Source organism: Macaca fascicularis, chromosome 5 (genome assembly GCF_037993035.2).
Source record: "Macaca fascicularis isolate 582-1 chromosome 5, T2T-MFA8v1.1".
Lineage (NCBI taxonomy): Eukaryota > Metazoa > Chordata > Mammalia > Primates > Cercopithecidae > Macaca > Macaca fascicularis.
The window spans coordinates 96,475,015-96,487,655 of NC_088379.1; the positions used below are offsets into that span (position 1 = coordinate 96,475,015).

The window sequence follows — 12,641 nt, forward strand, 5'->3', positions numbered from 1 at the left end:
CTTATATTTCTTATTACTTAAAATTGCGATAAAGTTTAGAGATTAAAATATAATAATAAGATAATAATTGTTGCAGATTAACAAAATTCTGTTGAAGCTTTGTGTTTAGTACTTTGGATGGTGACTACGGGTTACAAAAATACCAGGACAGCCACATGAGACTTACATAGTGCTTAATTATTTCATTTTCTTGCAGTTTTCTTTAAGATGGAGGAATACATAAAGAAAAACAGTTTATTAAAACTTGTTTTTGTACTCCAATTATAAAACCAAGGAAATGAAAATATTTGCTAATTAATCTTTCCTTTTTAATCTCATGTTTGGTAATAGAGCATATTTAATTGGAAGTTGGGAGCCTATATGCATTACTAATATATTTGTTATAAATGTTAAGAGCAATTTTGATTGAGAAAATCATAAATAGAACCGTTTTATGTTGGTCTGTGTTTGTTAAAAGTCTGTGAACATTTTAAATATTCATATTAAGTAAAATTTCATTTTATTTTATTGATTTCATTCATTTCTTTTTGTTTTCTTCTTTTCAAGGCCCTGTGGAATCCTACATGCACTGAAGGTTTATTTAAACCAGTACTTATTTCAACTTAGGTTAAATCATTATTTGACAATAAGAAATGCATCACTAATCTATGACATGTAAAATATTGAGTAAAAACAATGTTTTCATCATTTCATATTTTAAGTATGTAATATAGAAGTATTTTCAGTTCAATTCACAATTTTTGCATTTGCAAAAATCATATAAAATATTGATGAAGATTCAACTAAACATATTTCTGCTTTATTCTCATTATATTTTTAAATCAAAAATAGATTTTGTTTAAAAATTATTTCTATATGCAAATATTCTAAGATGTAATATTCCACTTGGCAGTAAGTATTTTTTGTTCACTCTTCTCATCCATGTCATTGTTCTCCCTGGTTATAGTCTTAATTTAATTTCATCACATATTCTATGTAAATTAGATAAGTTTGAAAACAATGCCTTTAGTGTCTTCCATCTTAGTAGGACATTTCCTACTGAAGAACAAAATGATCCACAATCTGTTTTCCCTCGCATCAAGATCAAAAGATGAAAGCAATATGTCTTTAATTAGAATAAATAATGAAGAGTCTTATTCTAACTACAGAAAATGTAACACCTGTTTAGATTACTAAATAGTTGAAGATGATTTATTGGAAGATAACCTCATATTAAAGGGAGTCTCCTGAATGTATCCGAAAAGGGTATCTGTGGCCTAGACATGACATTGTTTCCTTATTTCTGTGTGTCTCTGTCTGTTGCCTTTGTGTAACAGGTCACTTTAATTATCAAGTGACCAGGTGGCTACAAGGCACTCCTGAATGTTGCAGTTTACTGCAAGGATAGGTGACAGAGATAGACAGCCCAAAAGAATGGCTCAATGTTGTGGTCAGGGTTCAGGGCAATAGAAAAGTCATAGAGCCAAGAAGAAGAAAGCAGGTTTTACTGAGAGTTCTCCATGTCGTGCAAACAGACAATGAAGTAATCATGGTTAATGATGGTAACCTTTATAAATATGTTATAAAATTAATTAAATTATTTCAATCATTATGTAACATAATATTATGAATCGTAAATGCTGGGTTTAAAACATGGTATTAAAATAAAAACTATAAATATATTTATTTACACAAAATAGTGTATTTGCCCTTGTTTGTTTTGCCTTTTAAAACACCCTCTGTGATCTAAAATACAAAAACATTTGTTTGTTTTTCTAACAGTTTTCTAGAGTTCCTTCTTTTATCCTATTCTTATCTCTTTCTTTTTGTTGTCTTATTTTATATTTGAAACCTTTAAATGCAGATAATGTAAAACTCCATTCTCTTAAATTAAAGCACTCCCCTGGTAAAGATTTTTATCTACATGAATGGTCAATACTGTATTATCTTGAAGAAGCAAGAATTCAATTGAAGATCTTTTGACCAGGCTACCAAGACAAAATAATTTGTATTAGCAAGTGAAGTAAGTCAATAAAGAAAGGTACATTTTTTCCTCAAAAGCAATTTAGCTGAAGCTTTAACTACAGAAAAGAAAAGGTCACCTGTTTCAAACGGTACAATTTTATAATTTATTTTTAATACCAGCAAAACACTATTTTTCTTTCCTCCCTCCCTCCTTCCTTCCCTCCCTCCCCTCCCTCTCTCCTTAATTCCCTCCCTCCCTTCCCTCCGTCCCTCCCTCCCTTCCTTCCTTCCTTCCTTCCCCCTCCCTTCCCCTCCTTTTTCATTTTATTCCTTCCTTGTAACTGAATCAATTCTAAATATACATCAGTAAACATGTTTAAACATCAATAATTTTATTTTCAAGGGGAAATATTTTCAGACTTTCTCACAGTGTTCATTACATAATTTGTCCATTAGACTCTTAAAGTGTTTTGTATAAATATTTATTTGATTACATTAAAAGTGAAATTTAAATAGGGATTTTTGGGGATGTTGTTTTCATTTTTAGAAAAATGCGTGAGAACTGTTGTAATTTTTGTGCTATGTTCCAACGTGTAACAAAATTATGGTTGATAATTATTTCCCAAAGGAGGGACAAGAGACATCAGTATTTATTGATCAAAGGAACATTATTTTCTACTATTATGCCAGCATGTTTGTCCAAAATGTTCTCACAATCATTAATTCAAAATATAAGATTGAGCAAACTTGTCATCATCTTTCAAATAAAGGAACTCAAATTTGAAGAAGTCGAGTAACTTTCTCAAATTCATATAACTTTTCTAACAAAAGACAAAGACATAGATTGTTCTCATGTGCTCCACATCAAAAGTCAGGGTTTTGTTTTGTTTTCCTGATTCCAAAATGCTGGTGGGTTGTAGAATTGCAGAATTAAATACAATGTATGCATTGATTACATATGCAAATATATAATTGTGTATTATGTATATATTATATTATTAAGCTTGAATTTTGAAGTACTCTATGAACTAGGGATAATTGCAATGGTAAACATTTACTTTGTGAATGCTACCTACTATGCGTAAGGTGTGAAATGTATGAGTTAAGGGAAATATTTTATAAGAGTGAGAATTATTTATACAAATATAGAGAAATGCATGGAAGGAAAGCCCCGGACCCTTTAGCTAGGTACTTCAATGACTATGAACATATTTATGTTTTAAATCATTCTGACAATTTAATTTGACTTACCAAGTTTTAGAATGTAGGCACTTATCATTATCTGTTAAGTTCATTACATATAGCTATGTTTTAAATGATTTTTTAATGAAGACCCTAAAGTAATATGTTATTATATGCATACATTACTATATGATATCCATATGATTTTATTGTGACACATGATTTTATTGTGACACACATAAAAACTTCCTTAGTTTTCCTTAGTTACCTAAATTTAATATTGTTTTAAATATTTATTTCATTATAAAACAAAATGCACTTTCTTTTTCATATCTAACTTGCAACTAGAAGCAGAAATGTCCAAATTTAACAAGGAGATGCTTTTCGTGTTGTATTTTGAGCTTACTTCTCCTTATAGTACTCTCCAAATACAGTTATATACTATTTTAAGTTTTTCATATGTAATCACTCTCTCTAAAACAAATCTCTATCTTACTTGGTGATTTTTTAGGTAATCACCAGTATTGTATGCTGGCACCTTGAAAAGGAAACAATAACACTAACTTATTTTCAAACACGTCAATTTCATTTGCTATATTTACTTGAAACAAGTCTACATGTCAATGAATAGATTGATGTGTATATTCCCCTTTGGGGGAAAGAAAAAGAAAAACTATTCTTTCTTGGTGTTAATAAGCATTAAGAGTTGTTAGAATTTTTTTTTTTTTTTTTTTTTTTTTTAAGACAAGATCTGTCTCTGTCTCCCAGGCTGCAGTGCAAGTGGTGCGATCTTGACCCTGCAACCTCTGCCTCTCGGGCTCAAGCCAAGCCATCCTCTGACCTCAGCCTCCCAAGTAGCTGGGACTAGAGGCACACACCATCATACCCGGCTCATTTTTTGTATTTTTTTTGTGGAGATGGGGTTTCACCACGTTGCCTAGGCTGGTCTTAAACTTGTGAGCTCAAGCGATCCACCCACCTTGGCCTCCCAAAGTGCTGGGATTACAGGTGTGAGCCACAATTCCCAGCTGGGAAATATCCTGTCTTCTAAATGACATCTGTTGGATATCTGAATTTGCATAATGGAGAAGAATATGATAGGCTATAAAATGGGGGGAGGAAGAAATACATAAGCATGTTATTTTATCTTTTACACCAAATCGTACTTTTTGAATCTATGCATTGGTTCTCTCTTGCCTCTCTGGTGTGAAAACTTTTTTTTTTTTTTTTTTTTCTGTTTTCCTCTTTGATTTTTGTGTGGGGATACACATACAAGAAATTGATGAACAAGAGTCTCAAATGATAAAATATTTTCTGGCTACTTTCTTACTATCTGAAAGCTGTTTGCCTCCTTAAGTTGTAAAATTGTGGTCACGTTATATATGGGCACACACACACTTATATAGGAAAGGAGGGTTTCCTCATTTAAAAGCTGTCTAAAAAGAAAAAAAAGAAAGAAACTTGATACGGAGGAGAAAATATATAGGTAGCATAAGTATTCTTTGTGCAGAAGGACAAGTTTCCTGACTCCCAGAAAGAAAAATGGCAGGTGAAGGCCAATTTGATCCTGATGGAGAAAAGCAATTATTGCAGTAAGGGTAAAAAGATTGCTTCTTCCCTCTAAGATATAGTTTAGATTTTTTAACTTTCCTTAAAAAATTATATATATATAATTAAATATATATGATATATAGTTATGATATATAGTTATTATATATAACATATATTATATGATATATATAATTATTATATATAACATATATTATATGATATATATAATTAAATATGTGATATATAAAATAAATATAATATAAATTTTAAATTATTTTCATATGTATGAAATATATTCATATATATGAATGTATATATTTCATATACATATATAGTAAAGGAAGTATTCTCTCACCCCTGTGAGGAAGAATAGCTAGTAACTGAAACTTTGATGAACAGCCTGGAAGGTATATGTGCTAATAAATTTTGAATGTAATGGTTGGGGAGAGTGAATGAATGTCATGCCTTCATGCTTAGGCTTTTCAGAAAACTTTCTTCGTAATGAGACTGGCAAGATTTCCGACCTCAGAAGAAATTTCTGTGTACATTTTCACTAAATATAACAGTAAGCTTGAAAGAACAAGTAACTTTGGCAAGAAATATGCTACACAGATTTTAATTTTGTTTACCTCATGGTTCATATATTTCTTTTTTTTTTTTTTTTTTTTTTTTTTTTTTGAGACGGAGTTTCTCTCTGTGGCCCAGGCTGGAGTGCAGTGGCCGGATCTCAGCTCACTGCAAGCTCCGCCTCCCGGGTTCACGCCATTCTCCAGCCTCAGCCTCCCGAGTAGCTGGGACTACAGGCGCCCGCCACCTCGCCTGGCTAGTTTTTTGTATTTTTTAGTAGAGATGGGGTTTCACCATGTTAGCTAGGATGGTGTCGATCTCCTGACCTCCTGATCCGCCCGTCTTGGCCTCCCAAAGTGCTGGGATTACAGGCTTGAGCCACCGCGCCCGGCCGGTTCATATATTTCTTAAAAAGTTATCGTGTTCATATAGATTTAGAGTTCAATTTATATTTCTAGTACAATTTTTATAGAATGTTATTTTGTGATTTATCCATTTTGAGATAATGATCATCTGACAGCCATTCGGTTGTAGCCACATGGATTTTAAGAATAAGATCCTGAAAAGTAATGACTAACCTCTTGAAAACTACCTGATCCATTTCAGTAATGCCTATGCAACATGAGGAAAACTTTACACAATGTACTAATAAATATGTACTCTAAAAGAGAGAGAGACAGGAGGCAGAGACAGAAAGAGGGGGGCAGATCTTGTTCTATCACCCAGGCTGGAGTGCAGTGGTGCGATCATGGCTCACTGCAGCCTCAACCTCCTGGGCTCAAGTGATCCTCCTGCCTCAGCTTCCCGAGTAGGTGGGACAGCAAACATAAGCCACTGTGCCAGGCTAATTTTTATTTTTATTTTTATTAATTTATTTGTGTGTGTGTGTGTGTGTGGAGATGGAGTCTCACTATGTTGCCTAGGCTGGTCTCAAACTACAGGCCTCAAAGCATCCGCCTGCCTTAGTCTCCCAAAGTGTTGGGATTACAGGCATGAGCCACTGCCCCCAGCCTGTTACTTTTGTATCAGAAGGTAAACTTTAGAAAACAAGTAACCAATTTGTATTGATTTAAAAAGTGAAAAATATTGGGCAGGCGTGGTGGCTCACGCCTGTATTCCCAACACTTTGGGAGGCCGAGGGGGTGGATTGCCTGAGCTCAGGAGTTTGCAACCAGCCTGAGCAAAGTGGTGAAATCCCGTCGCTACTAAAATGCAGAACATGAGCTGGGCATGGGGACTTGAGCCTGTAGTCCCAGCTACTCGAGAGGCTGAGGCAGAGAATTGCTTGAACCTGGGAGGTGGAGGTTACAGTGAGCCGAGATGATGCCACTGCACTCCAGCCTGGGTGCCAGAGGGAGACTCTGTCTCAAAAAAAAAAAAAAAAAAAGTGAAAAATATCTAGTAGAATGCTATGTATCCATTGGAAATTTATTGTTGGTTATTAATGAAAAAAAAAATCAATGTCTGGTGAGCTAAAACAAAAAACTACATTGTCAAATTAGACTCATACCAATCAGATGTATTATCCCAATATCAAAGCTTACTATTCATTTCAGAGGTAAGGGCACTTAAGAACTCAGATGAAGCAGGAACAGGTCTGGCGTGTGGAAGGCAGCTCTCCAAGGCCTTTCATTCTGCATCGATCACCCATTCTTGGATCCGCAGTCATAGCTCAGATCTTTAGGAGAAGTTTTTTGGAATTACTTCACACAGCAGAGAGAGTTTCATTCATGAATGGGATATTTTATATCCCAACATTGAGACATTTTCCAGGGTGCCATGTGCATAAATCCATAGATTCTAAGTTCATTTAGTCAAATAAGTCCTTAACCTGGGACATGCTGTTAACATTTCCATATGTAAGGACCCTCCTTCTACCAAATACTATTAGTCTATTGACCTGCAGGGCTAATTTTTTTGTTGACAGAGATTAGAAGTTACCTCTTTTCTTTCTCATGAAGACAAATCAGTTGCTATAACTCCTACTTCACCAACTGCTCCATCTCCACCATTCGCTCTGAGCATGATATACGCCATTGGCGTGAATGGTAAATCTAGTGTCTTGGATTTTTCGTGTCTCTATTATTGTGAACAAAATGCTTTATAGAAAACGTTTATTTGGGGGGCGGAGCAAGATGGCCGAATAGGAACAGCTCCAGTCTCCAACTCCCAGCGTGAGCGACACAGAAGACCAGTGATTTCTGCATTTTCAACTGAGGTACTGGGTTCATCTCACTGGGGAGTGCCGGACGATCGGTGCTGGTCAGCTGCTGCAGCCCGACCAGCGAGAGCTGAAGCAGGGCGAGGCATTGCCTCACCTGGGAAGCGCAAGGGGGAAGGGAATCCCTTTTCCTAGCCAGGGGAACTGAGACACACAACACCTGGAAAATCGGGTAACTCCCACCCCAATACTGCGCTTTAAGCAAACAGGCACACCAGGAGATCATATCCCACACCTGGCCGGGAGGGTCCCACACCCACGGAGCCTCCCTCATTGCTAGCACAGCAGTCTGTGATCTACCGGCAAGGCAGCAGTGAGGCTGGGGGAGGGGCGCCCGCCATTGCTGAGGCTTAAGTAGGTAAACAAAGCTGCTGGGAAGCTCGAGCTGGGTGGAGCTCACAGCAGCTCAAGGAAACATGCCTGTCTCTGTAGACTCCACCTCTGGGGACAGGGCAATAACAAACACAGCCGAAACCTCTGCAGACGCAAACGACTCTGTCTGACAGCTTTGAAGAGAGCAGTGGATCTCCCAACACGGAGGTTGAGATCTGAGAAGGGACAGACTCCCTGCTCAAGTGGGTCCCTGACCCCTGAGTAGCCTAACTGGGAGACATCCCCCACTAGGGGCAGTCTGACACCCCACACCTCACAGGGTGGAGTACACCCCTGAGAGGAAGCTTCCAAAGCAAGAATCAGACAGGTACACTCGCTGTTCAGAAATATTCTATCTTCTGCAGCCTCTGCTGCTGATACCCAGGCAAACAGGATCTGGAGTGGACCTCAAGCAATCTCCAACAGACCTACAGCTGAGGGTCCTGACTGTTAGAAGGAAAACTATCAAACAGGAAGGACACCTACACCAAAACCCCATCAGTACATCACCATCATCAAAGACCAGAGGCAGATAAAACCACAAAGATGGGGAAAAAGCAGGGCAGAAAAGCTGGAAATTCAAAAAATAAGAGCGCATCTCCCCCAGCAAAGGAGCGCAGCTCATCGCCAGCAACGGATCAAAGCTGGACGGAGAATGACTTTGACGAGATGAGAGAAGAAGGCTTCAGTCCATCAAATTTCTCAGAGCTAAAGGAGGAATTACGTACCCAGCGCAAAGAAACTAAAAATCTTGAAAAAAAAGTGGAAGAATTGATGGCTAGAGTAATTAATGCAGAGAAGGTCCTAAACGAAATGAAAGAGATGAAAACCATGACATGAGAAATACGTGACAAATGCACAAGCTTCAGTAACCGACTCGATCAACTGAAAGAAAGAGTATCAGCGATTGAGGATCAAATGAATGAAATGAGGCGAGAAGAGAAACCAAAAGAAAAAAGAAGAAAAAGAAATGAACAAAGCCTGCAAGAAGTATGGGATTATGTAAAAAGACCAAATCTACGTCTGATTGGGGTGCCTGAAAGTGAGGGGGAAAATGGAACCAAGTTGGAAAACACTCTTCAGGATATCATCCAGGAGAACTTCCCCAACCTAGTAGGGCAGGCCAACATTCAAATCCAGGAAATACAGAGAACGCCACAAAGATACTCCTCGAGAAGAGCAACTCCAAGACACATAATTGCCAGATTCACCAAAGTTGAAATGAAGGAAAAAATCTTAAGGGCAGCCAGAGAGAAAGGTCGGGTTACCCACAAAGGGAAGCCCATCAGACTAACAGCAGATCTCTCGGCAGAAACTCTCCAAGCCAGAAGAGAGTGGGGGCCAATATTCAACATTCTTAAAGAAAAGAATTTTAAACCCAGAATTTCATATCCAGCCAAACTAAGTTTCATAAGTGAAGGAGAAATAAAATCCTTTACAGATAAGCAAATGCTTAGAGATTTTGTCACCACTAGGCCTGCCTTACAAGAAACCCTGAAGGAAGCACTAAACATGGAAAGGAACAACCGGTACCAGCCATTGCAAAAACATGCCAAAATGTAAAGACCATCAAGGCTAGGAAGAAACTGCATCAACTAATGAGCAAAATAACCAGTTAATATCATAATGGCAGGATCAAGTTCACACATAACAATCTTAACCTTCAATGTAAATGGACTAAATGCTCCAATTAAAAGACACAGACTGGCAAACTGGATAAAGAGTCAAGACCCATCAGTCTGCTGTATTCAGGAGACCCATCTCACACGCAGAGACATACATAGGCTCAAAATAAAGGGATGGAGGAAGATTTACCAAGCAAATGGAGAACAAAAAAAAGCGGGGGTTGCATTACTAGTCTCTGATAAAACAGACTTTAAACCATCAAAGATCAAAAGAGACAAAGAAGGCCATTACATAATGGTTAAGGGATCAATTCAACAGGAAGAGCTAACTATCCTAAATATATATGCACCCAATACAGGAGCACCCAGATTCATAAAGCAAGTCCTTAGAGACTTACAAAGAGACTTAGACTCCCATACAATAATAATGGGAGACTTCAACACTCCACTGTCAACATTAGACAGATCAACGAGACAGAAAGTTAACAAGGATATCCAGGAATTGAACTCATCTCTGCAGCAAGCAGACCTAATAGACATCTATAGAACTCTCCACCCCAAATCAACAGAATATACATTCTTCTCAGCACCACATCGTACTTACTCCAAAATCGACCATGTAATTGGAAGTAAAGCACTCCTCAGCAAATGTACAAGAACAGAAATTATAACAAACTGTCTCTCAGACCACAGTGCAATCAAACTAGAACTCAGGACTAAGAAACTCAATCAAAACCGCTCAACTACATGGAAACTGAACAACCTGCTCCTGAATGACTACTGGGTACATAACGAAATGAAGGCAGAAATAAAGATGTTCTTTGAAACCAATGAGAACAAAGATACAACATACCAGAATCTCTGGGACACATTTAAAGCAGTGTGTAGAGGGAAATTTATAGCACTAAATGCCCACAAGAGAAAGCAGGAAAGATCTAAAATTGACACTCTAACATCACAATTAAAAGAACTAGAGAAGCAAGAGCAAACACATTCAAAAGCTAGCAGAAGGCTAGAAATAACTAAGATCAGAGCAGAACTGAAGGAGATAGAGACACAAAAAACTCTCCAAAAAATCAATGAATCCAGGAGTTGGTTTTTTGAAAAGATCAACAAAATTGACAGACCACTAGCAAGACTAATAAAGAAGAAAAGAGAGAAGAATCAAATCGATGCAATTAAAAATGATAAAGGGAATATCACCACCGACCCCACAGAAATACAAACTACCATCAGAGAATACTATAAACACCTCTACGCAAATAAACTGGAAAATCTAGAAGAAATGGATAATTTCCTGGACACTTACACTCTTCCAAGACTAAACCAGGAAGAAGTTGAATCCCTGAATAGACCAATAGCAGGCTCTGAAATTGAGGCAATAATTAATAGCCTACCAACCAAAAAAAGTCCAGGACCAGATGGATTCACAGCTGAATTCTACCAGAGATACAAGGAGGAGTTGGTACCATTCCTTCTGAAACTATTCCAATCAATAGAAAAAGAGGGAATCCTCCCTAACTCATTTTATGAGGCCAACATCATTCTGATACCAAAGCCTGGCAGAGACACAACAAAAAAAGAGAATTTTAGACCAATATCCCTGATGAACATCGATGCAAAAATCCTCAATAAAGTACTGGCAAACCGGATTCAGCAACACATCAAAAAGCTTATCCACCATGATCAAGTGGGCTTCATCCCTGGGATGCAAGGCTGGTTCAACATTCGCAAATCAATAAACATAATCCAGCATATAAACAGAACCAAAGACAAGAACCACATGATTATCTCAATAGATGCAGAAAAGGCTTTTGACAAAATTCAACAGCCCTTCATGCTAAAAACGCTCAATAAATTCGGTATTGATGGAACGTACCTCAAAATCAGAAGAGCTATTTATGACAAACCCACAGCCAATATCATACTGAATGGGCAAAAACTGGAAAAATTCCCTTTGAAAACTGGCACAAGACAGGGATGCCCTCTCTCACCACTCCTATTCAACATAGTGTTGGAAGTTCTGGCGAGGGCAATTAGGCAAGAGAAAGAAATCAAGGGTATTCAGTTAGGAAAAGAAGAAGTCAAACTGTCCCTGTTTGCAGATGACATGATTGTATATTTAGAAAACCCCATTGTCTCTGCCCAAAATCTCCTGAAGCTCATAAGCAACTTCAGCAAAGTCTCAGGATACAAAATTAATGTGCAAAAATCACAAGCATTCTTATACACCAGTAACAGACAAACAGAGAGCCAAATCAGGAACGAACTTCCATTCACAATTGCTTCAAAGAGAATAAAATACCTAGGAATCCAACTTACAAGGGATGTAAAGGACCTCTTCAAGGAGAACTACAAACCACTGCTCAGTGAAATAAAAGAGGACACAAACAAATGGAAGAACATACCATGCTCATGGATAGGAAGAATCAATATCGTGAAAATGGCCATACTGCCCAAGGTAATTTATAGATTCAATGCCATCCCCATCAAGCTACCAATGAGTTTCTTCACAGAATTGGAAAAAAACAGCTTTAAAATTCATATGGAACCAAAAAAGAGCCCGCATCTCCAAGACAATCCTAAGTCAAAGGAACAAAGCTGGAGGCATCACGCTACCTGACTTCAAACTATACTACAAGGCTACAGTAACCAAAACAGCATGGTACTGGTACCAAAACAGAGATATAGACCAATGGAACAGAACAGAGTCCTCAGAAATAGTACCACACATCTACAGCCATCTGATCTTTGACAAACCTGAGAGAAACAAGAAATGGGGAAAGGATTCCCTATTTAATAAATGGTGCTGGGAAAATTGGCTAGCCATAAGTAGAAAGCTGAAACTGGAACCTTTCCTTACTCCTTATACGAAAATTAATTCAAGATGGATTAGAGACTTAAATGTTAGACCTAATACCATAAAAATCCTAGAGGAAAACCTAGGTAGTACCATTCAGGACATAGGCATGGGCAAAGACTTCATGTCTAAAACACCAAAAGCAACGGCAGCAAAAGCCAAAATTGACAAATGGGATCTCATTAAACTAAAGAGCTTCTGCACAGCAAAAGAAACTACCATCAGAGTGAACAGTCAACCTACAGAATGGGAGAACATTTTTGCAATCTACTCATCTGACAAAGGGCTAATATCCAGAACCTACAAAGAACTCAAACAA

The 12,641-nt window shown here is 37.5% G+C and overlaps 1 protein-coding gene across 6 annotated transcripts in view; it reads left to right on the forward strand.

Annotated features, from left to right (window-relative positions):
* Positions 1–12,641, forward strand: part of CCSER1 (coiled-coil serine rich protein 1) — a 1,444,871-nt gene that overhangs the window by 788,299 nt on the left and 643,931 nt on the right. For 2 of the 6 annotated variants that reach the window (XM_005555437.5, XM_074040156.1), the window contains one exon: positions 547–4,586. The exons of the other annotated variants lie outside the window; for them this stretch is intronic. In XM_005555437.5, coding sequence (XP_005555494.3) covers positions 547–606 — 60 coding nt within the window. In that variant the 3' untranslated portion in view covers positions 607–4,586. Of the gene's footprint in view, positions 1–546; positions 4,587–12,641 lie in introns of those variants that run through there. 6 annotated transcript variants of the gene reach the window in all.